Source organism: Nothoprocta perdicaria, unplaced genomic scaffold (assembly GCF_003342845.1).
Source record: "Nothoprocta perdicaria isolate Ctin4 unplaced genomic scaffold, notPer1 scaffold_178, whole genome shotgun sequence".
NCBI lineage: Eukaryota > Metazoa > Chordata > Aves > Tinamiformes > Tinamidae > Nothoprocta > Nothoprocta perdicaria.
The window spans coordinates 833,717-857,953 of NW_020454960.1; the positions used below are offsets into that span (position 1 = coordinate 833,717).

Sequence of the window (24,237 nt, forward strand, 5' to 3'; positions counted from 1 at the left end):
AGCAGAGCACGGGAGGCTGTTGCTCCGGCGTGCTGGGAAACGCTGGTCCTGCAGCAGGGATCTGCACCACCCGCACCGGGGCACGTGGTGTTCCTCAAGGGGCTGGACGTTTCTGGATAATGTGGGATTTTTCTTGGCTGTTTCCCGTGGTTTGGGGAAGGAAAAGGAGAAGGGAGCCGAGCTTTTTCCAACAGGATGCCCTGGGTACGGCCTCGGTGGCTCCCCCACGTCCAGCTCCTCCTGGAAGGAGAACCGAAAGCTAAAGCCAAAGCCAAAGCCAGGTTTGGGGAAGGAAAAGGAGAAGGGAGCCGAGCTTTTTCCAACAGGATGCCCTGGGTACGGCCTCGGTGGCTCCCCCACGTCCAGCTCCTCCTGGAAGGAGAACCGAAAGCTAAAGCCAAAGCCAAAGCCAAAGCCAAAGCCAAGGCTGCCTCCTTGGCCAGGGCTTCAGGCACAAGTGCTTTCATGACGGCCAGTGCTGATGTTAGAAGTGGCCTGGAAATGTTATTAGCAAGGAAAGCGGAGGAAATGAGTGAAAAAAGGAAAAAAAAAAAGAAATAATAATAATACATTCAGACTCGTTTGGCTGTCTTCCTGGGAGCCCTTTTAATATAGAGCAACTCAACAAAGTTGTATTTTTAGCTCTGGAAAGATGCGTTCCAGTATTTGCCCACTAAAGGGATTTGACTTAATACACTCACATTCCCCCTCCTTCCTGCGCTGAAAGAAATGAACTTCAATCCCAAACTTAACCACTGGATACAGAGACTCTGTTCTCCCCGTTGGCCGGAATAAAACCCAATAAATGTATTTCATTTCTTTTGTGGATTTATAACAGCACCTGGCAAGGATGGTCTTAATCTCCTTACGCTGCTCGCGCCGCCGAAAGAAACCCTCGCAACAGTTATTGAAAGAGAGATGAAAGGATAATAGGAGCCAAATCTGGAAATATAAATATTATCTCCGGGAAGATCAGTTATAAAAACGCACGAAATCCATACGCGYGTCTCCGGAGAGCGCTCGGCCTAACAGCACAATTTAGACAATAGGTTATTAAAGATAAGAAATATATGCTCCTCTTAAAGACAGCACTGCTAGGGACACCAGCAAGGCACGTTTCCACACTGAACTGGTGGCCAAGATGGAGTGGCAGACCTGAGAGAAAGGCAGGAATTAGCGGAGGAAAAGGACTGGTTGACACAAGCGTCCCGAATCTCCTTGTTTCTTCCCTTCAACACGGAGAAAATCCACTGAAATTTCATCCTTTTTTGTACCCGGCGCGGCTGCAATTTCCGTTATTAGCCAAGAAGATAGCAGTTATTTACCGTGTCAGGAGCAGTGCCACGAAGATGAATTCCCAGGAAAAGAACTAATCACTTAAAAAAATAAGAAAAGCCCCAGGTTAGCAGCAACCTGCCTTGAAGTTTGCTGATGTTGAAAGAAAGTTTCCCGGTGATTTAATGGCCTTCGATCGAGGCYGAAGGCATCCGGGCAACAGGTTTAAGGGGATTTTAAGCACAATTCCGTCCCAACTCAATGCCTCTGATGAGCTGTGGTGGGACAAGGCTGGAGAGGAAGACACAGCGCGCCCTGAAGTTGCATGAGGAATTAAGTCGTTCCCTTATATCCATAACCTGCACAAAATGAGATGAGTCCCGCGGCTCATCGCCGTTTTCCACCTTCAGCTGCTGTAAAGAAACCAATTACAGAGTGCTCAAGGAGACCTGACGGGSCCCTAAATCACGAAAAAAAGCACGAGACGGGGGGGGGGGCAAGGCATAAATGACTTGTTTATGGTTTGTGGCCGTAAATGGCCTGTTTAAAGCCTGCCCGCCCATGAGGCAAACTCTGTGAGCAGGAGAGGACGGCGGGGCCAGGAACGCCCCTTCCCTCACACACACTCCAACCTTTCCAAGGCCCCCTGCAAGCTCCCCGGCGCTTCCCAAGCGAACGGGAACACAAGGCTGGGAATTTCCCCAACCCGTGAGGAGGCCAGAAGGTGCTTTCCTCGCCTGACGCTTCGTGGTGAGGCTGCGGGCGACGGATTTGGGCTGCGTGGAGCCCAAGGAGYGGCGCCAACCGAGGGCCCCACGAGGCGACCTCAGCTCGCAGCCCACGGCCCAGCTCGGCCTTCGCCTCCGAAACCAGGAAGGTAACGRCACAAAGACACGTTTTCCTATGGATTGAGGAAGGGAAAGCCTGAACGCCAGGAAGAKCATAAGGGTACAAGGGGGCCTGCGTCTCCTTGATGGTCCAACTAACAACCCTACCTCCGTCAACAGGCCGTGTCCAGCTCCAACGTCAGACCCCACAGGAAGGCTCAACTCACTCCCGGAGTTACCAATAGCTAACTTTTATTAYCATTACTGCTATTATTGCATTAGTAATACGTGTCTCTAGCCCACGCACGCAGATCATTTATTTARCTAAAAAAAAAGAATAACAGGGTGACTGGCTTCAGGGAGGTGGTGGTGACGATTTACTCCTTAACTTTTTTAAAATATACAATTATATATAATTTTGTGTATATATATCTAAAAATGTATATARTTACTTTATATATCTATATATATCTATATATATAAATATATATAAAAGAAATTATGTATTATCCATTACTGCCCGCAGTACCCATAGCTTTGTTTAACCCCCTCGGGCAGCCCATCATTTTCTATGGTGTTTTTCTGGGTGAAAAAAACACAAAACCAAAATAAGCAAACTACAGTTGAAAAAAGCCATGTGCCTGTTTGCTGGATGGATCCGGWGGCATTCCCGGCGGGCAAACAGTGCCCAGGAAGGCAGCAGGACAGCCCAGGCAGCCCGGAGGCCACCGCAAGGTCTTGCAGCAGGACAGGAACAATTAAAAAAGCATCTTGTGAGGAGAAGTGGCCTCATTTACTTGTTTGCAGGTGGCAATTTGCTCGCTGCCTTCTCCCTCCCCGCCAGCAATCTCGGAAAATAGCAGTTTACTTGCCAGGGCTTGTGGTGTTCTCCTRAAAAAAGGCATTATCCCACTATCGGTCTATTTGCTGGCCCCRCTGCTCCGGCGGAGCAGTTCGGGTGAAGCTTCGTTTAGTGTTTTTGAATGCACCTCAGCCTGCCCGTGCTGCAATAAAATATTATTGAATTCGGGTCCCCGCACCGCGCTCGCCGGCCCTCGCTTTTATTCATATCGTGAGCCTGGCTGCTCTTCTCCCAGCAATAAGAGGGATATTTCTAGCGAAGAAATGACCTTTCCTTCCTTCAACACAGCAACCGGGAAAGGCGGTTTCAGCCTCCACGTTGAAAACAAGTAATAATGAAATAAATAAACGGAAAATAATAAAAAAAAAAGGTTCAGAACAGAAGAGAGATTCTCCAGCATCGCTTCCCTTCACCCYTTCTGGCATCAGAAGTTCACCAAAGCTTCTCTGAGCGCCTAAGGAACTTGGCCTCTTCCTGACACCTACCAGCCCGTTCACCCAGAGGAGCCCCCCGCTCTTTTGCAAGGTTCCCCAGACCTGGCTTAACCCATAGGCCAGACTGATGTCGACAAAACCAGCACCTGCTGCCGCCACCGACCCCAAATCCAGGGGCTGGAAGCCAAGGCAGGGACCGAGGGCCCCTCTCACGATCCGACCTGCRAGCAAACGCAGCCCGTAGAGCCCAAAAAGCTGCTGTGCTGACRGCCAAGAGCTTCCCCCCAACACCGAGACCATTAAAACATGTTGTTCTCCACTTTTTTCCTCTCAAAATGAAAGGCCTTATTTATAGTGCAATGCTTCCAAAATAGCACTCCTGTATGAGCTCATGAGGTCTGCCCCAGAGGCCCTTGGTGTCACCCTTTCCATAGGCTTAATAGCTCACCCCATTAAAAAAGAAAGAAAAGGAGAAAAAAAGAAATAATCCATCATCACACGTCAAAGCCTCTCAAGTTTGTTCAGAGAGAACAACACAAATCAAACACCAATGTGCTGAGCAGCAGAGATGCTCCTTGGAGAGAGACCCGTGAGCCTTGGGTGGTGCCTTCCAACCACGTCTGCATGGAAAATCCTTCCGGGCCCAGTGGGATAGGGGCTGGCGCTATCCTGGGGGATGAGGGGGAGAGCRGGGTCACCGTTTCTTTGTGAGATATGTGGTTCTGGGTAGGAGGACGGTGACCAACTCGGTGTCTCCAGAAAGCCAACCCTGAGCTACGCTTAACATTTTGCAGCTCTGACGTTGCCTTTTCAACACATACTGCTGTCATYCCCCATGATCATTCTTTCTACCTTTAAAAACCAAGCGGCCTGGATGCAATTTCCCTTCCCAAGCACACGACTGAGGAAAGTCCACCTCCGGACACTGGGAATCTTCCCCAACGTCAGCTCTCCGTCTCCTCGTCAATCCCACACTGTATTTAAAGCCCTTGTGACCCCACGCCGCCCGTCCAGACAGCGCAGGTGGGACCAGGGCGTGTTCCTCCGTGGTTATCACCAGTGAGAGAGGCCAGAAGCTCCGGAGGGGCCCGTGCCCGTTTGCTATGGGGCGTGCGCGCGCGGCGCGACCCGCGTACGTACTGTAAGGGACGCATTCGTACTGCACTTCCAGGTACTTGTAGGTGCCGGGGCAGGGGTCCGGGAAGACGTCGGGGCCGGCCACCACGGCGCACTGCGTCCGGTTGCTGCACCTGCAAGGCAAGGGACAACAGGGAAGAGCGTGAGCGAGAAGCAAGGACACGGGCGGGAAGCCTCCGGAAAYGCTCCCGAGCGCCGGCAGCCCGAGGGCTGTGGACAACCGTGACCCTGTAAGGACAAGAAAATGCAGAGAGAAGTGCCACATATTGCACAGCGGGGGCAAAAAAGTGGCTTTTTTGACCTGTTTATGGGAGACAGCGTTGTGAATAATGCTCTTTCGTGCAAAGGAACGTCAGGGACGGCACCGCTAGAGAGGTGAAGAACGACCCAATGCACCAAAGAAGCTGCCCGTCTGTCTTGACATATATTTATATCCAGATATCCATATAAGAATACATATACATATACATATATATGCACACATACACATAAAATTTTTCTTTCCAAGTGGATGGAAAAGGGGGGATTGCAAAGAGAAACCCCTTGCTCTCGTGTAAAAAGTGCATCAGTAGAAAGTGGGACAGAGGGAAAATGATGAAGTCTTTGGTTGGGTCTTAGAGCCCTAGGAGAACAGGTTGCTGCGGCTGTTCCCTCCGGGATGCTGCTCCAGTGTCACCTGTGGCCTCCACGAGCCCCGTAARTTAAACCAGATTCATTAGTGGCTGCCTAATGAATCGGATGGCGGGAGCAGAGCAGCCTTGTGGCAAGGAGGCAASAGAAAGAACAAACCAAGCAACAAACCAACGCCCCAAATGTCCCATTTTGTAAGACACAGAGATCTCCACTTCCCAGCTCCTCACATCCCAAAAGGAGAAGCTCCCATTATTCCCCCTTTTTTTTTTTTTTGAGAAAAGAATTTTCCTCTGGAAAATTTATCCTCCAAGCATAACCTCTCTCATCTACAAGCAGGAAATAAAATCACATTGATTATGTTTTCCTTCCAGCTACGTTAATTCCCATTTCTTGTATTGCTTTTTGCCTTTGCATAGGAAAAACACATTTCTGTGAGAAAAAAGGTGTCAGCCTAGTGCAACACACGCAGGGCACCAGAATCAGGATGATTTGTGACAAAATTCTCCAAGCTGCAGCAGAAAACAACCAATTTGGGGCAGCAATTTGCCCAATATTTATTTGTTTGTGCTGGGAACAAAGGGACAGCAGGGAGCATCGAGCCCAGACCCGGCCCCAGGCTCAAGCCTGGAGCGCATCTCCCAACTCAGATCCCAACAGATAAGGAACCAAAGGGAACAGCCCTGCGCTCCCCTTGGGAGCATTTCCATTCCTTTCGCCGGCAACATTTTTGTGATTTTTAAGTGACAAGGTCACCGAGGGAGGAACATTTCAGGCATAAACAGCTGCTTATTCCCACTCTGGCATCTTTTTCTTTCTTTTTTTCCCCCCTCCAGTGCTGACATTGTTCATATATTTACTGAAAGAGAAAGAAAGGAGGAGGAGGAAAAAAAAAAAGCAGCCTGGCAGGTGATGTTTATTTTAGGTCCTTCCTTTAACAAACACGTCCATGGCAAGGGCTGGATGTGTCTGGAATGCTACGTTTGCAAGAGGGAAAAACGACCCTCTCCCGGCGTTATCATCTGGACACTTCATTTTTTATCAGGTAAAAGAGCATCACTTGTATTAATTATTYGTAATAGCTCCTGCAGAGGGTTTGTAGAAGAGCGAATGCAAGTGCTGCAGGACCCTGAACCGCCAAAAACCCCTTATTTTTATTTTTCCCTTTAGCCTCTCAGCCCGAGCACGTCGCTTTGCATGGATTTTATTTTTCTGCAAAGGCTGGACGTGAGCAGGCGCGCTAATGCAGGCACAACACCCAGGCTCAGGCCCGCTGCTCAAGGCCTGGTCTCTTTTCCAACCGTTTTACAGTAGGGGACAGACTTAACTCACTGTCCTTCGTGGCGACGCTGCAAGACATCCTCGCCCTGCTCCCGAACACAAAACACCCTCCTCTCCGGGTGGCTGCTCTGGGAAAGGGGCTGTCGGAGCAAATAAGTCAGCTCGGAGTCCGCTCTTCCCTGTCGATACGTGGCATTTCCAAAGCAACCCTTTGGGAAGCACCGAGAGGGAGGAGAAAATGGAAATAAAAGAAAATGAAAGGATAGATACCCTGGAGAAAGTCAGCGGGAAGCGAAGTGAAACCGCCCTCCTAAGGGGAGCCTAAGCGGAGTCACAGCTCCCAAACCAGGGGAAAAGGAAATAAATGAGGGAAGGGAGGCGAAAATGGGCAAAGAGGGCAGAGCACAACCATGAGAAAAGCCTCTGTCCCACCGTGTTGGCAAAAAAAAKAGAAGAAAAGGATAGGGGAGAGGGAAAATCCCTTCATCTTACTTGTTCTGGATGGCAACGGGCAGAGCTGCAGAGAAAACCAGGCAGAAAAACCCACCTTTTATGGAAAAACATCTTCCCCTTTTCAGGAGCTGCCTGCTTAGACCTTTACCAAGGCCCACCAGCCAAACCTCCATAAAAATCCCATTTACAGAAGACCCACGGAACCCATCCCGACGTTCCCACTGCCATTTACTGCCCCACTGTGGCACGTGCCCAGCCAAGTGCCCCTTCCCAGTCGGTGACCAGTGAGTGCCAGTGGCACAAAACCCAGGTGGCTTTAGAGCAAAGATCCCTTCGGGATCATTGGGATGGTTGGGATGGAGCGTCTTCCAACTAAGAACACGTTGCCCAAGGAGGCTGGAGAGTCTCCATCCTCGGAGATACTCCAAAGGCCACTTGGATGGATCCTGGGCGACACAGTCTTGGTGTCCCTGCTTGAGGAAGGGGGGTTGGACCAGGTGATCTCCCGAGGTCCCTTCCAACCTCAGCCATTCCATGATTTTGATCAACATGCAACAGATTCGGTCTTTGGCATCGCAGAGAAACCAGCTCAGACAGAAAGATAATATGAAAGTCCCTGAACAAACGGAGAACCTGGCAGGTTGGGTCCTGTCCCCAGCTGCAGCTCAGGCATTGAAGTAACACCATGGGGAGAAAGGAAAAAAGATGGAAAATAAAAACCTCGGAGAGATGTCAGGGCTCACACATCCCTATGTGCTCCCCRCGCCGTCCCTTCCACAGCGTTCCCATGGGAATTTCCAGCTACCCATGCGGCCTCCAGCTCCTCTTCCTTAAAATGCTCGCCTGCCTCTCGCATATGCAGCTACAGGACGTATAGATTTTTGCAYCTAGTGCTACAGATGCAGAACTGAAGTCACTGCACATAGGCCGGCTTGCACTGAGGATGCAAAGCTCCGAGGCACAGTTTTCCGGGAAAGCTCAGTGCTTCCCAATGGATTTTTCCAAGAGCTGGGTTCCTGGGGCAGCTACGGAAAGGCCCAGGACGTCTCGGTTCTCATGCAAAAGCTGCCGGCTGTTCAGCGCTCCGGTAATCYCAGAAATTCCAGGTATCCCTGAGGAAAGGAAAACAAAACGTCCTACCCAGCACCTCGCTGAGCCTTTGGTGGGGCAAAACCTGTGAAATCCATAGCAGGTCTCCTGCAAGTCAATGCTCCAAGCTGGGCAGGATGCTGCTCCGACGTGCCAGCCTCCAAGCCCAAGGAGAAAGAGAGAAGCGGAAAGAGGCAGGACGGATTGATCAGATGCCTCCGTAAATCATTCCCGTCRTTCCCGTTTGTTCTCCGCCTTTCATTCGTTCATTACTTACACACCTTAAGCCACTGGGTGCTGCGGCGGGGCCAGYAGAAAGGGAGATAAATTTTAACATCCCTTTTTGAAACGTCTCGAAACGAGCCCGCTTTCCCTTGAATGCTGATGTCAAACGTTGCAGGGAACGTGCTGGCTCCAAGSCATTCACCCGGGAATCATCCCGCTCCGACCCGCTCCGACCGGGAAAGAAAAGGCTCTTATTCTGTCCTGGCCCTTGGGTTTTGGCAGCCTTTGCTCCTGCACGGCCCCCTGCAACTTGGGGGCAAAATTCCACCCAATGAAAACAGCAAAATATATATATATATTTATATAAATTTATATGTGTATCACTAGAGTTTGTCGCTGCAGTTTCACATTTAATGCAGGAGAATGAGCAAGGCACGTGGAGCGCCCGTGGGTTGTGCTACCAGCCAGCGATGCTCTTCCCACCGCACGCCCGCTGATCCCAGAGTTTCAGCCCGCGCCGCGGAGCTGGGAATGGATCCCCRAAGGAGCCGGGAAGGGGGCGGGAAGCCCGACGCTGCCCATGGGGAATGGCTGGAGCCAGAGTCCTTCCCGAATGCTTTAATCCGGGTGGGCTAACAAGGCAAGTGAGCTGGGGAGCGCGCGGTTGAGGAGCGTTTGGAGGTGGCGACGCTGGTGGCACCGGGGACTCGTGGGGTTCGGAGGGGCCAGGCCAAGCTGGGGCTCCCCCGAGGACGAGGGGGACACCTCTTAGCTCCTTGGGCAAAGAGATCAGCACAGCAAACAGAACCAAAATCCGGCATTCCTGCTCCTYAGGCAGCTGCTAGAGCAGGGAGCAGCTCCTCGGGCCTGACCTACATTCAGCCGCACGGCTTCACTGCACGCAGGAGGAACTTAATTAAGCTGCTGCTGCTGCTTAATAAAAGCCAGGGAAAGCCTCCATTTCACGGCAAGGCGCTGCAGCCATGCGGGGGCTGCGGCGGGATGGCCCATCCGAGCGCTCCCGCCTTCCCGTCCTTCCCCATTACATCTGAGGGATGAGCAGGTCATCTTCCCGGAGCCTCTTTGGAATATTGTAACACAAACATTTTCCCTGTGCAGGTGAGCCCTAGGTTTATCTTATTTTCTTCTCCTCCTGCGCTGCAGTGACCAACATCTCCAGGAAACAGCAGCAAAATGCTGCATCTTCACGAGCATCCTCACCCAAAGGATCCTCGCCCTCTACTCCACGCTGCCTTCCTGACAGAATAATTTTTTGGGAGGAAATCTGGCCCTAGCCTTGAATAAACAAGAAAAGAAAGCTCTTRCAATGACAGTATCTGGTCAGAAGCTGCTGCCTGGGTCCGTGGGACAAGCTGATGGTCGGGCAAGCGTTGGTGAGTTTAGAGGAACATTTCTTCTCTGCGCAGAAGAAGACCCAAGGGGTGGCCCTCGCTGGGCAGAAGTTGTCACCGGGTAGCTCTTCATCACCCAGAAAAAGGGCAGAAAGTTACCTGTATCCACACAAGGGCTTCTGCCACCTCCCCCAGGTCTGGAGGGACCTCCCAAGCAGCTTTGGGCCCTTGTCCATCCTGAGTCCACGAAGCCGCTGCCGGACTTCTTGGTGCACCCGATTCCATGCGTGCCCTGTTGAKGTTTGCACTGACAGACCTGTCTGGTGTCTCTCAAGGAGGCCACAACTTGGGTGTGGAAGCAAAACTGGTGCTTCTCGAGGCTGGCATGAAGCTGTCCGCATCCTTCTTCAGCTTTCGGAGGGACTCCTGTGTCACCTTGGGTAAACCACTCCAAACCACCCAAACAGGATGCCGAAGTCTTGAGGATTGGGAAAGAGAAGAGGCATGCAGGAAGGAAGACCACGGGAAGCCCCATAGGCCCTAYTGACTCATTCACTAGGCAAGAAGAGCTTGAGGCTGAAGCCTTTTGGCCGATACCCCTGCAGAAGGTCCAACACCTCCATGTTAACTGATTGCCCCCTCTTTAGAGGGGATTTACGCCTTGCGGAGGCTTTTTGAGTTTCTGAAATGATTCCATGTCCTTCCAGTTCCTCTGCTCTCCGCAGGGTGATAAGAAAACGCTTGGCCTTTGCACGGTCCTCCCTGCTTGCAACTGCCAGCTCTGCCTGGTCTTGCACATTGACAGGYTACATCCCCAAAACACCTCAACTAAGTTAACTACCACGACTGTATCAACCTGCACGTTCAGAAACTGCATCAGCCTGAAGGTCTGCAACCCACCACGACCGTAACTTGAATTCACACTGCTCTGACTAAGCCTCGTCTCTTAAAACCACCTGGTCTCTGCTCTGTCCGCTTGTCTGGTAGTGAAAGAACCTGTCAAGGATATGAAAGAAGTAGACTTAATTCCTTAAAGTGTTAGTTTCTAGCAGAAGGTTCCAGTGGGAACAAGCCCCGCTTACTGATGTGCATCCCACTTGTCGGTCTCATGAACCCAAGGAATGCTGGTGGAAACGGTGAGGACCTCATTCCTTAGGCTTTTGCCTCAAAACACTCTGCCCTTTCCTGCCCGACACCATTCCTGGTTGGCCCATGGATTAAATTTTAAAGTAAAGGGTAGGGAGACACCCTCTTTTAGCTTATTTTGACATCCCTTTTTGAAGCCTGTCTCTCCAAGCTATTTCACCAGTAAGGAATGRGCAAGAACTGGGGCTCAGGCATCGAAAGCAGCAGTTGGGGGTGAAGACACCTCAACAAAACCAGCCTSTTAATTCACAAGTGGCATCTTGTGTGATCAGTCAAGCAATCCTCTTCCACTTGCTCTAGGTCACCCTCCGTGTGCAGGGGGCTTGGACTAGATGAGCTCCAAAGGTCCCTTCCAACCTCAATGAGTCTATGGTCTGAGGTCCTCAATCTTGTTCTCCTTGCAATAAAACAAAATTAACAGAAATCCATAGGCAAACTGGAAAAATTAGGCTCTTCTCTTATTCTTATGAGCCTTGGACTCAACGCTAGGCTTTTTAGACTGCTGCCCACACATGCAGCAGCATCCTTGAGCACGCTGAGTTAGCCAGAGCGGRCACAGGGACACTGCTGAGAACGTTTAGTGCCAACAGACCAACAGGCAAACCCCAAAATATTGACCAATGAGGAAAAAAAAACTTTTTTGGTCCATTTTATCCTTTTTTGGCCCCAATCCCCAATGTATCTGTCCCTGCGGCAGCCCGGACACGGGATGTTTAGCTCAACTTCTGCTGCTGCACCTAAGTGAGACCGTGAACACGGTGAGTGGGGAGCAGGAGAGGGGCCTCTGCCAGCGCTGCTGCTTCCAGGCAGTGACCCTGGGGCCACCGCTCACCCTCCGGTGCATCTTCATCCAGCATCATCCTGACCTCTCTGCAAAGCCTCAGGAGATCCACAGATGAAAATAAAACCCATATTACTGCTGTTATTAGCTACAGGAGCGACCCAAACCTGCTGCGACCCACTGGGACTACCTGGGTACCGAAGGCCTGCTGCTGTTARGGGCATCAAAACACAGCCCCCACTTCCATCCCCACTTTGGGAGCGAGGCAGGAAGGGGAAGGAGGTCAGAAGTAACTGCACAAAGCAGACCCCAGCTCCGCGTTTATCGCCCGAGCAATAAAAGATTAGAACTGACAAACGCAGAGGTTTGGGGAGACGCAGATGCTACAATCATTTTAATATAATTTGGATTTCCAAATCAGTAATTACTCCATCACATATTTATAATTTTGTAGATGCTACGAGAGACGCCGATGCCTTTCTCCATGCATAGTGATGAGCAGCAACAAGGGCTGCTAATATAAAGCCCGCAATGTTTGCATTCATATGTAAATAGGTTATGTAAACGGTGCAGGCGGCGCGCACCGAAACGCTGCGCTCTCATCCACGAGCTCCAACTCGAAAACCCCATTCTGCCCAAAAAGGGCTCCCGGGGCGGGGGTGGCACTGCCAGAGCAGCACCTTGGGTTTGCAGGGGGATGTGTGCCCCGCCGCGGGCAGCGGCGTGGCAGGAATCGAGCGTGAGGGCTCAGATGGGCACGCCGGCCTTCGCAGCGTTTCCGCACGCAGCCGGGACACGGAAAAGCACCGGCAGCTCCACGGAACGCCGCTCCGGCGACACCGGAGACTTGGCATTTCATTTAATTAAGCTAATGTAGTTAAACGGATACAAAGCGCTGGTTAAGAGCGACGGAAGCAGTTTAGTGTCCCCCTGCTCCTCACTGACTTCTTAGGATAAAACAGAGTAAGCTGGCACTAAAACTCCAGCCACAGGCTGCAGGCTGGGCTTCCCGCCCATCTGAGCTGCATGAATTTAAAGCCTCCACTTCAGCAAACCTTACATGATCATCTGGGATGGAGTGGAAGAAAGAAGCGTGGGGAGGGAGCCTCTGGAGCTGGCCGAGCGAAGCTGCTCCTCCTGGAGCAAGCTGCTTGGAGCTGCCCAGCACCAGGAATCAGGTGCTTCCTGGTGAATCTTCCTCATTTCTTCCGAGTCCCTTCTCCTCTTTTGCAAACGCAGATATTTGACTGCAGAGATGGTTCAGTGCCTGCAAAGGCTTCGAGCAGAGAGCTCGGGGGCCTGGGCTCTGCACTGGCGGCTACAGGCACCCCGACCTTCCTCTCTGCTCCCTCCTCCCCTGCTCCCTCTCTGCTCCATGTGAGGAAACCCAGGTCCGAGGGAAGCCGTAAAGCCCAGGCAGGCTCCAGGATAGCAGCATCGACCTCAGCAGAGCCATTCCAGAGCCGGAGTGCAGGAGGGTCACTGAGAACCTTACCTACGGCTGCATTTGTACCGAGGATCCCCAAAAATCACCCCGATATCTGCTCGTAGGACGCTCTGCTCTGTGTTGCTCACTCTGGGATGTGGAAAGCGGTCGTCGCTTTCTTAGGATRATACCGTGAATATCATGGGAATATCGTGAATATCAAGGGCAGGGCAAGCATCATGAAGAGTGGGATGGATCCGGTTCAGCATTTAAGGAAATAGGGCCTATAAAACTTCTTTCTGACATAGCCATGCCCAAATTAAACCGRCTGCACAGGGCCAGCCTGGTCAGCCAGAGCCTCTGCTTATAGAGCTTCCCTCATCCCCCTGGGAAATGAGATACCCTGGCAAAATGAGTTGCTTTATATAAATAATATAGGTTCTACATATGAATTTACGTGTGTTGTCTATGGCACAGCAACCCTGCGTGTTGTTGACCAGCTCCGCTGCCTCGGCATAGGGGTCTAATGCCGACCAGATTTGAAGACAGACGCCCGGTGTGAGTGTCACAAGGCACCAGGACTTAGACAGCTTCTGTATTTCCCTTCACGAGAAAGGAAAATGCATTTCCCTCATTTATAAAAGATGCTGAGGTTCATATGGACTCATCCTAAACCCACTTGGCCGTGGCGTCAAGGAGAAGGCAGAAAACTAACCCAAAGCAGGGAAGCGCTGTGCCCTGCTTCGAAGGGCTGTGAGGAGCATCCTTGTGGCCAGATCATGTATTTAAACCACAGCAGCTTAATGGAAGTGCACTAGAAACCACAGGCTAAAATGGAAGAAGGACTAAACCCCTCAGACTGCAGCTTGCCTGTCACCTGCTGCTAGGTACACGGCGCGCCTGGGACAGTTTTAATTGCCTATTTAGTGCTCTGGATCCACAGCAGGTCTTGGTCAACGACCACCCCGTTCTGCAGCTGCCAATACCAGATAACACGCAGCAAGTACCTACAAACGCTGAACTACTTACTACTCCAGGCCCTGCATCTCCTCCACGACTCGCATGCAGCCACAAGAACATCAGCTGTGCTGCCGCCTGCCAACACGGCCCTCCTCGGAGTCTGACATGTCCTCATAGACTCTTCTTCCCTAGGAGAAGGATTAACCCTTTAGCGAGTAGGTTGTACGGGAAGGCTGCACGATGTCACTTAGGAAAAATGGAAAAAAAAAAAAAAGAAGTGTTTCAATTTAAGCTACATTTCATGTGTTATCATTAATGATAATGTAGCTTTGAAAAGCAAGATATTCTGACTCAACGGAATTTAAGGGAAATTCAGTTCTACAGACACCTCTGCAGCTCCTTGATCTTCCGCCGATTCGGGATGGATGCGTGTCATTCCCGTGCTGTCCCTAGGTAACTCCAAGAGTAATTCCTTAGGCCTGTGGATAACTACAGCTTACACAGACATTAGAGTACGCACCGACGCCAATGCAACAGGGCATCAAGGTGACAAAAAAAGAGAAAAAAACCCACCCACAGCAAATGCAGTTTTCTACCTGTTCGGCCTCCGTTTCAGCCCCCGGTATGGGGTGTATCAACACCACCATGTTCCTCTTGCATCTGCTTCTCAACGTGTTCTGATGGAGATAGATTGTTTTTCAGCTTGGGCCGTGAGATGGCCGTATAACACATTTGCTTTTGCAGCCCGGGGAAGGGATTTAAACCAGCCCATGAATGCGGCTTAAAGGAACAGAAAGCCCCCTAACGCAAACGCAGCTGTGACTGATAAGGAGGACAATGGACAGAAATCCTTGACTTGATTAACTTAGTGACCTAGAAAGAGGGATGTGTCTCGTTCCAGCAGGGCAGAACAGAGCCACACTCATTGAGCATCCCGGGCGGCGGGGAGCATCCGCGGCGCTCACTTCCGCGCCCAAAGGAGCCATTCAGCACAAACTTGGACGCGCCGCCGGAGCCTTTCTCTCGGATCCCGGCTGCACAAAGTCAAACAGAGGGACAGGCTTCCTCTAAAGAAGGGTCTTTCTCTCGCTTTCGCGCCCGCTTGGGCTTTTCAGAGGGATTCAGCTGGTCCTAAACCGCATACAGTAAGGAGGATTATTCCCGGAGGACCTGCTTTCCTTTGATGTGCTGCTTTGTTTTAGCGGGGTGCCTTTTCTAGGGATGCACGAGGGCTTTTAACCATTCCACATCCGCAGGCGAGCCACGTGTGTGCTGCAACCGCTGGAAGCATCTGCACGGAGAACCAAACGGAGACAGACTGAGCTTTGCCAAGCCTCTAGAAATGATTCAGAGCCACCTTACGCCTCCAAAACCACTGTGGTCAGCCCCTAAAGAAGATCTCTCAAATCCAGGTTAAGAGCAGTTATGGGCATTTTGAAAGGGAAGGGAAAGAGAAACAACCCATCGTGTCCCGAACACGCAGGCTGTGAGTATTTGGTTCATATGAGTGCATGGACTCCCAGGTCCACCCCCAAAACTCAACCAACACACCTGGGTAGGAGGGGGTCACAACCTGCCCTGGGTGTTTAGGCCGCAAGGCCTCGTAAAACACAATAAAATAGATGGATATTGCAAGAGAACACGAAAGAAAGGGGCAGGGGATGCAGTATCCCATGGGATAGAGAGAAGGAAGGAAGGAAGGAGCATTTTCTCCCGGACCATCGGAGGGCTGCCCCTCTCTCCTGCCCCATGTCTTGCAGGGCTGCTTGACATGCAGGCAGGCGGGAATCCTGGTGTAGAAGCCAGCTCTTCCCTCTCTTGCCACTGCAGCCTCTCTCCTCCAGAAGAAGGAGGAATTAGCATTCCTCAGGGAGAGCGCGACGGATGCCGAGAGCGGATTCCTAATGAGCTGCAGCTCGGGCTTGCAGGCTGCTCGAGAGTCAGGGCTGGCCTTGCTGGGCCCAGCTGAGCACAAAGCCAACGGGGACTTGCTAGGATAGGGTAGGGTAGGATAGGGTAGGGTAGGGTGGGGTAGGATAAGGAGAGCAGAGCAGGGGGATGGAGGTGGGGAGAGGGAACGGCCGGGACTCTCGGCCACGCGGAGCTCTCCCGCAAGCCTCGCTGCACCAGGTCCTCTCCAGAGGTCCCTTCCAAGCCCAGCCGTGCCGGGAGCCCACGCGGGCGGCGGGAAAATTAAGCACTGTTAAGAAATAAACGAAACAACAAAGACCCCTTAGGATTTAGGCTGTAAGAGCAGTTTTACGGAGAACTAGAGCAGGAAATAAGAGGTAGGGCATAAAGATTGAGGGTGCCAAGGAGCGGAGAGCATCTGGATGGAGCACCTCGGCAGAGACCCAGCCAGACTCTGAGTGGAGGCATCTCCACATCTTGGCATCTCACCCGACGTGCCGAAGAGCGGAGTGGGGCGAGCTCGGCAGCGGGGCGGACAAAAGGCGAATCCTTCCGGGAAGCACAAAGGAAGGCTGGGAAAGCGGGACTCAAGTGGCGCCAGGCGCGGAGCTTGCGACAAGGTGATGAATGGGGCACGTGGAAGACGCACAAAGGGAAGGAACCATGAGGAGGAGGAGGAGGAGGAGGAAGAACTGGGGGACTCGCCAAGCGGCAACGGCACCAAAACCACGTGAGGATCTGGAGCTGGACACAAACTGGGAGCTTTGCCTGCACAGGAAGATGCCGGGCCAGGGCACAGAGAGGATGCAGCTCCTTCACAAAAGGGCCGTGGAAAGGGAGGCTCCGAGGAGGAGCATGAGGGGAGGAGAGGGAAACGAGGCCTGGGAAGAAAGGAGGCAACCAAGGAGAGCTGGTCTAGGAGGGATGCAGGGAGCCGAGTGTCAGCGCGAAGGATGGGCCAGACTAAGACAGTGAAAGGATGAGCGGAATCCCGGGATCACACACGCTCAGAACCCGGAAGATGCAAGCGGGAAGAGCGCACGGAGGCAGCCATCCAGAAGTGCTGCCAGAGGGAGTAACTGCACAAAGCCCCAAGGAGCAGAGGCAGGGACGGGCTGCAGGCTGCAGCAGAGGGAAAAACAACCCCAGAACTGCCCGGTGCCCCAAATCCAAACCTGCACGGGGTCCAGCCCAAAGCAACCCGCCGGGAAAGGTGCAGGCACCTCTCCAACCCCGCCACCACCACCTCTTCTCTAGCCACCTTATCCAATCTGTCATTATTTCCCTTTTTTCTTTTCTTTTTTTTTTTCCAGCAAGGAGAGAGAAAAGATTTTATTAATTGAATTAACAAACCCCCTCGTTGACTCCAGCCTGTCCTGGGTGACGGCAAATCCTCTCCGGATGGGTTGCAGTTTCCATCCAATCCGACAGCACTACCCAAAGGAAAGTGGGAACTGCAAAAGCTGGGAATTAAAACTGCACTGAAGCAACATGGAGATGGGCATGGGAGAGGCCTCGGATCCATTCACACCCCTTTGGAAGGGGGAGCTCCTTGCGGAACCCATCGTTTGGGACAGGGCAAGGGGGATAGAGCAAGCAGGGCCAAGAGCAGCTCTCCACAGTCCTCTTCCAACCACGTATCCATCAGCCCTAACACTTCCCTCCCTGACCTGAAATAAAAAGGGGAAAAAAAGCTCCTTAGCACCTGCCCCTGTTCCATGGCAGTTAAAGGATTAAAAAAAATATTCCTGCTGCGCTGGAAGCGACTGTCACGCGAAGCACAGCTCCCTCGCCCTGAACCTGCCACAGAAAACACGCCCTGGAAAGAAAAACAACAGCGAGCTGGAGGGAGAAAACGCTGAAAATCCATGCCAAAGGAAAAAAAAAGAATATATACATATATTCTACACTATATTTCTGTATTTCTCTATCTACGTATCTTCTATATCATACATAGGATCAATATCCTATCTATATCCATATATACCTGTATTTCTATAGATAAATATTTTACTTATGTATGTAGTATATTCCATATTACAGAATCACAGAATCACAGAATGGTTGAGGTTGGAAGGGACCTCTAGAGATCATCTAGTCCAGTCTTCGTGCTCCAGCAGGGACACCCAGAGCATGCGGCACAGGGTGGCATCCAGGTGGATTTTGAAGACCTCCAGAGAAGGAGACTCCACAACTATTCTTTTTTTGCATAGATATATATAATACATATACCTTTTTTTGCATAGATATATAATTTACATATATACACACACGCATATACCTCTCTCACTCAAATCCACTCTTTTTAAGCAGCTCCAACCCTGCTGATTCATCCACTCTTCAGTGTGGCGCTCACTTCAAGAGCAGCACCCGAAGCCACAGCGAGCTAAGCACGCGAAACAAGTCCTGAGTCTGAGGTTTACAGGTGCAGATGTTCATCTTATTGGCATAAAATCGCATTCCCAGGGGTATAATTTAACTAGTGTGCATTAGCACGGAGCAGTTTGTTCGGTGACGTGCATACGGAAACAGGAGAAGTTCCTATTTCCAAGCACAACTGCACTTCCATAAGCAGGTAAGGAGCAAGCAAGTCACAAGGGTGAACACTGCTGCCAACGCGCCTTGGCTGGGGGACTCGAGGCAAAAACATCTTCAGTGGGCTGAAGATTAAAGATTCCTATTAAACCTCATTTTCTATATTTGCACTTATACAATATACAAGGTATTTAAAAGAAAAACTCAAAAAAAAAAAAAGATGAAGAAAATGTTGACACCCTCCTGGAGCTCTTACGCACACCAGTATGCCTTTCATCTCCTCTTCTGGTTGTCAAAGACGAGGGACTAGGAAGCCTTTCCTAAAGACTGGTAGCGCCCATCAAGGACTGAGCAGCAGAATAACTGCTGGGCAGTCTAGTGCGTTGAGGCAGCAGAGCCTGGGATCAGCCTCCACAGCTGATCCTTGCGGTCAAGATCCTTGACTTAACCACAAGGTCATCAAGATGCTTGACTTGACCAGAAGGTCGTCAAGATCCTTCACTTGACCCCAAGGTTGTCAAGATCCTTGATTTGAGCAAACCCAACAGTGGACAGAAACCTGGAAGAAGAGTGCAGAGCAATGAGCTGGACAGAATGGGAGACAAGGGAGCCAAAATAAATGCTGTCTAAGGTTAAAACTGGGCTTTCTCAAGAGGGTTCGAGTCAAGTAGTGCCAAAACACACCAGGGATATCGAGCGGAGCAAGGCGGTAACGGCACGACAAGCTCTTGCACCTTACGATGAACCTATGTAGTCTCTCCAGTCTATCAAAGAGCCCACGCTGTTGCTCTTTGGCTCTGAGCAGATCACACAAACACAACGGACAAATTTGGGCCCAAACACGATTAACAGCATCACCAAATACCACAGTGAAGACTGTGACCACCAGCACGAGGCTGCTGGCGTGGAAGGTCTCACTAGATGAAATTTGGTATTAAAACTGCCTATGATTTAATCACCTAAAAATTCTTACGGCACATTTCACGAGATTCATGCAAAAGCAACACGCTCAGCTTCTGCATACTGCGCTGGGTGCTGCATTTTGCTGGATTTTTGCTCTGTTATGCTTCTTTTGAAGACCTCTCCAGGCAGGCAGGAGGTTTACCACTCCGCGCTCCCCAGAAGGCAGCAGATAATATCTGTGGGACGACAAGCTTTCAGAGATCAAAGCGCAAGAAAACACCCTTCCTCTTAAAGACGGCTCAAAGAAAACCAGAAATAATAAGGGTCAACTGAATCCTAACTCCTTTTTGGCATGCTTAAAAAATGCACTTGTAAGTGAAAACATCCCTCCTGCCCTCCGTGCACTTGTCACGCGGAAGCAGGGCTGTTTAAGGCCAGCCTAAGAGAGGGGTAGCAACGATAACAGAGCTGCAAAGGGCCAGGGATAAAAGCACGGCAAGGTCTTTCATTAATTCTCCTAATTGATACGAGGCCAGCAGTCATAGCTGCAAGAAATGGTAGAATTTCAGGTGCAAAATATCAAAGAAAAAGAAAGAAAAAATTAAAAGCTCCCGAACTCTCAGCATTAAAATCCAAGACTTGAAAATTCTGTAAAGAGGGAAGGTTTCTTTATAAGAAATGCATTTGCTGCTAATTGCTTTTGGACAATTTTTATAGGTAGCCATAAAACCTATGAGACGCATCCCAAAGCTGGACTTCTTACATAGGAAAGGGTAGATGCTGTAATTGCTATTTGAACAGAAAGCAGCAGAAAAATAAAAGGAGAGACAGACTACAGAAAATGGCTCATTATTTCAGTATCATAACATTTAAAAAATAATTAAGAACTGGCTGCAATGGAAACAAAACTAACCCGGAGCAGTTTCCAGGAGGCAGCAGCTCTGCCAGTTGCTAGCAGCACAGCTCTGCCAAACGCCAGTGCTTAAGCACCGTGAGTTAATCCCCCTAGAAGTGAAATTAATTCAAGAAAATTAAAAAAAAAAAAAGAAAAAAAATATGGAATCATTTGCCTGTTGCTTTTGAGCACAAATGCGCATCTCTATAAAATGTATTTTTAAATATATTTATATAGCTGAAGCATAAAAAGCGTTGTTTTAAAAGTCAGTTGTTCCAATAGTTTAGTGTCCTCCTCTGCTAGAGCTTAAGGAGCAAATTCAGCCAGTTTTCTAAAGGTGAGAAGAAAATCACTAGAATCCTTGGGAAAAAAGGAAATAGGGCTGTACATGTTGAGGAGACCTGTCCCAGCACACTGCAAATACAGCCGCATGCAGGTCATTTAGACCCAGTCCGGAGCTGACTTTTCCAAAAGGATTGGAAGGAACTTGCCTCCCACAGGACTTCAAGGGAAGTCATTCAAAAGCTCTTAAATGCACATTAGCATCACAGTAGTGTCACCACTACCCACAGGATACAGGAATTAATTTCCAGGAAACACCCCTTTTTAACCTTCTTTTTGTTTGGGTTTGAATCCACATAGTTTGTTCCTTACCAAAGGCCTGCGTAGCTTTAGGCAGGACACACAGGCTAGTAGACTATTAACAGGAAATGCAGATTAAAAATAAATATTCACAAATTCCTGATACGATGCAAAGAGTTTCTTGCCACCATAACAGCTCCCTTCATTTACTTATTTTTGACGCATTGGCATCCTCAAAAAAAAAAAAAAAAAGAGTTTTTGGATCTAGAATAGAAATGTTGAGTCTTTGGCTCCTGCTATTACTAGTCCGTTTGCTTCGACAAAGGCTTCGGGGCAAATTAGTTGCCATTGCTGGAAACTGCCCATACTTGACTCACAGGGTTAGCGATTCCAGAGCACGCATTTGCTGCCAACTCCCTGTCAATTCGCTTTCCAACTAATTTAACACATCTCGACTCTAAAAGTGTTTCTTATTTTCTCCCCTGCTGATGCGGCGATGTCAGGGATCAAAGGCTCCTTCCCATCGCCCCATCGCTCCCACTGCGGGCCAGCAAATTACTGGATGCGTTACGGCCCATTCCCAACGCCGGCCGGAGCGTGGGCACGAGGCGCCCAACGCAGCTTCCAACGGGGCTTCCACGGTTGGTAGCTCCTCGCAGGGGTCTTGGGCTGCTCCCGGGAGCGGGCGGCGGTGAGAAGTGCCCGTGAGGATGGACTCAACCACAGCTCCATCCCCTGCCCTTGCCGAGGTGGTGAGCACTCACGCTGCTCGGGCCACGAGAAAGCCCTCGTGGTTCCAGGAACCACGTTGGGGACCGCAACACTGGATGCATCCTCACTAGAGGCCCAGAGCAACTAAAGCTGTTCTACTCACCTATAAAGCTGTTTTATTCCTCCACACTGAAGCCTCACTGAAGAGACAGGAGTGAACAAGCCTGTCTTCCAGACGCTTCCTAAGCACGCACTTAAAATTAAGTGGGGTTTCACTGCAAAGCTAATGGGGTCTTTAATTACTTCTGCATCTCCCTAAACCGGGTCACACTGATACCAGGTCTGTGCTAGCAGCACATTAGTGCTCCTTGTGTCCAGCAGGAACACAGAGTCACAATTAATATCAGCAGCAGCAAGGAAACATAATCATTCCCAACAGCAGGAGCAGCCCATCCGCAACCGGGGAGCTGACTCACACAGGAGAAGCCACCCCGAATTCTGCCCTCGTGGTCGTTGATGCTTCATGTCCAGCTTCAATGTTCTTTACGCTTCATGTTCTTCATGATGCTTCATGTTCTTTACACTACTGATTCCCCTCATAGCCCTGGTTCTTTTAAACCCAAACTCCTTGCCCAGCCTCTGCCCCAGACACATCCAAGTGTCTCCATAGGTCAGAGGCAACTCCAGACACGTCCGTGGTGAAGCTGATGTGAGGAGAAAGGGACTTCTCTGTGAGCTCCTAGAGCTCAGAGCTCCTGCCGTCGCCATCCAGCTTTTCCGGCCAAGGTCGCAAGTTCTGCACCTAGATAAGGTGACACTGAACATCAGCCCTCAGGAGCAAAATCCATTTTCTGGCCTTTGACTGAATGGGAAGGCATAAAAAGAAATGAAAAAAGAAGGCCGCCCACAAAGCTGCTCCACCGGTCTCACCAACACAGAGGGTCTCCACGGGACCTAAACCTCATCTTCTCTATGGACACAACATAATTTTGCTTGTGGAAGAACTTTGGGGAGGCCTCTCTTTCCTTCCCTGGTGCAGAGGATGTCGATGATCGCTGAGTTATGGATGTTCAGCTCATCCACACCAAGGTCTGCATCCATGCTGGGTGTCCTTCCTTAATCATCTCTCCTCCCTCCTTAGATCCTCTCTCCAGGCTCCTTTCTGAAGCACCTGAATATTTCATTAATATCCAGCACCCATTTTCACATCAAACAACCGCTAGGCAGAAAACTGAACGGAAATCGGAAGGTGATGGGCAGTCACAGTTGCAAACATCTATCCGAGGAGAGTGGACCTCTGCCAGCAATCCATACCCTGTGGAATCCTTGGTGGAGCCATGATGAGGAGCAGGAAGCTTGGCAAGATCCCCTCTTCCCTTGCTGCTGAACGTGCCAGGGGTGGCTGTGCAGGGGAGGAGCCATCAGACCTTCTCCCCGGGCTACCCCTTCCACGTGGTGGCCACCACGGGGCAACTGAGCCCCATGCGAGCAGCTTAGGGCGCCACGGTGAGACGGGCCACAAGAAATAGGAAAGTTAAAGAGCTTGGAGTTCTCCATTGGAACTTCCATGAAATATAAAGCAAGGGACTATCCAGGAGCAAACCATGCATTTTATGATTTTCTTGACTGGAATGACAAATAAACCGTCTCTGATACAAGCAATGCACAGAAACGTAAATCCACGGAGGGGCAGCAGGAAATATCTTGGCCTGCAACCAGAATTTAAGCCCTTCAAGAAAGAGAAGCTGCCCAGCACGGAGAAAGGCAACAGCGGGTGCTGGCCAGGCACCCATGGGGACAACAGAAACCTCTGCCACCAGCCCAAGGGCATCCAAGAGATCTAGCGTGGTGTCAGGATGCCAAAAAGCAGATGGAAAATAGCACATGTAACGTCAGGCCCTGCCAAACCGAGCCTGTTGGTGACAGCAGGGATCAGCGAGGAGGGGAGGGAAGAATCTGCCCCAAAGGCAATTATTTTTTTCCAGAATTGGCCTTCAGGGCCACTCGGGTCGAGATTAACCAGGGATCACACGCGAACTGGCAAGCCCCGAGTTTCCATTTTCATGAAGCCAGCAGGGGCTACGAGGCCCCCCTGTTTGGAAAAATCCTGTCTTTTAGAAAGGTTAAAACCTCCTCGTGCCCCCCAGAACAGAGCTGGAGGGAAGACTGAAGGATTTTCTTATTAAGGCAGTTATCAAGGCAATTAAGCACGCGTGGAAAGGAAAACTCAACGCGGCTCCCCTCGCACGTAACACCCAGGGAGTCTCGGAATGCCCTTATAAATAAAGCAAAAATAGACCAATAAAGTATTTTATAACTACTATTTCTGTGTGTGTGCATAGCAGCTCATTATTTCAATTCTCCGCATCAGGGATTTCTTGTTTCTTCCCTCTCCCCTTTAAATAAATCTAAATAAATTATACATTTAAAAGCCGCCTATGCATCGACAACAACAGAGACAAATTTCATCTAACATCCAGCTGTCAAAGCCAGCCCTTCTGTCACTCGTTATTCCAGTCTGCTCTCCATAATTCATGTCGTCTTCATTATTTCCTTCTCCTCCTGGATCGGATGGCACTTGGGAAGAGCCACTCGGGACACAGTCACTTCCCTTTGGAGATGGCACAACCGCATGACACGACCACTCATGTAAATAAAATAAGGAAAAATATAAATAAATAAGGAAAATCTACCGGTGTCACGGTGACTCCAGGTGGGGAACCGTGTGTGCTGATGGGCCCTCAGCTCTCCGCATGCAACTGCAATGGAAATAGCAGCGCCCGTGCATAATACGATGTTCAAAGGCAGACATACGGTGCTAT

At 50.4% G+C, this 24,237-nt stretch overlaps 1 protein-coding gene across 1 annotated transcript in view; it reads right to left on the reverse strand.

Annotated features, from left to right (window-relative positions):
• Positions 1–24,237, reverse strand: part of ADGRL3 (adhesion G protein-coupled receptor L3) — a 176,014-nt gene that overhangs the window by 117,103 nt on the left and 34,674 nt on the right. The window contains exon 3 of the mRNA XM_026036436.1: positions 4,539–4,648. Coding sequence (XP_025892221.1) covers positions 4,539–4,648 — 110 coding nt within the window. The remainder of the gene's footprint in view (positions 1–4,538; positions 4,649–24,237) is intronic.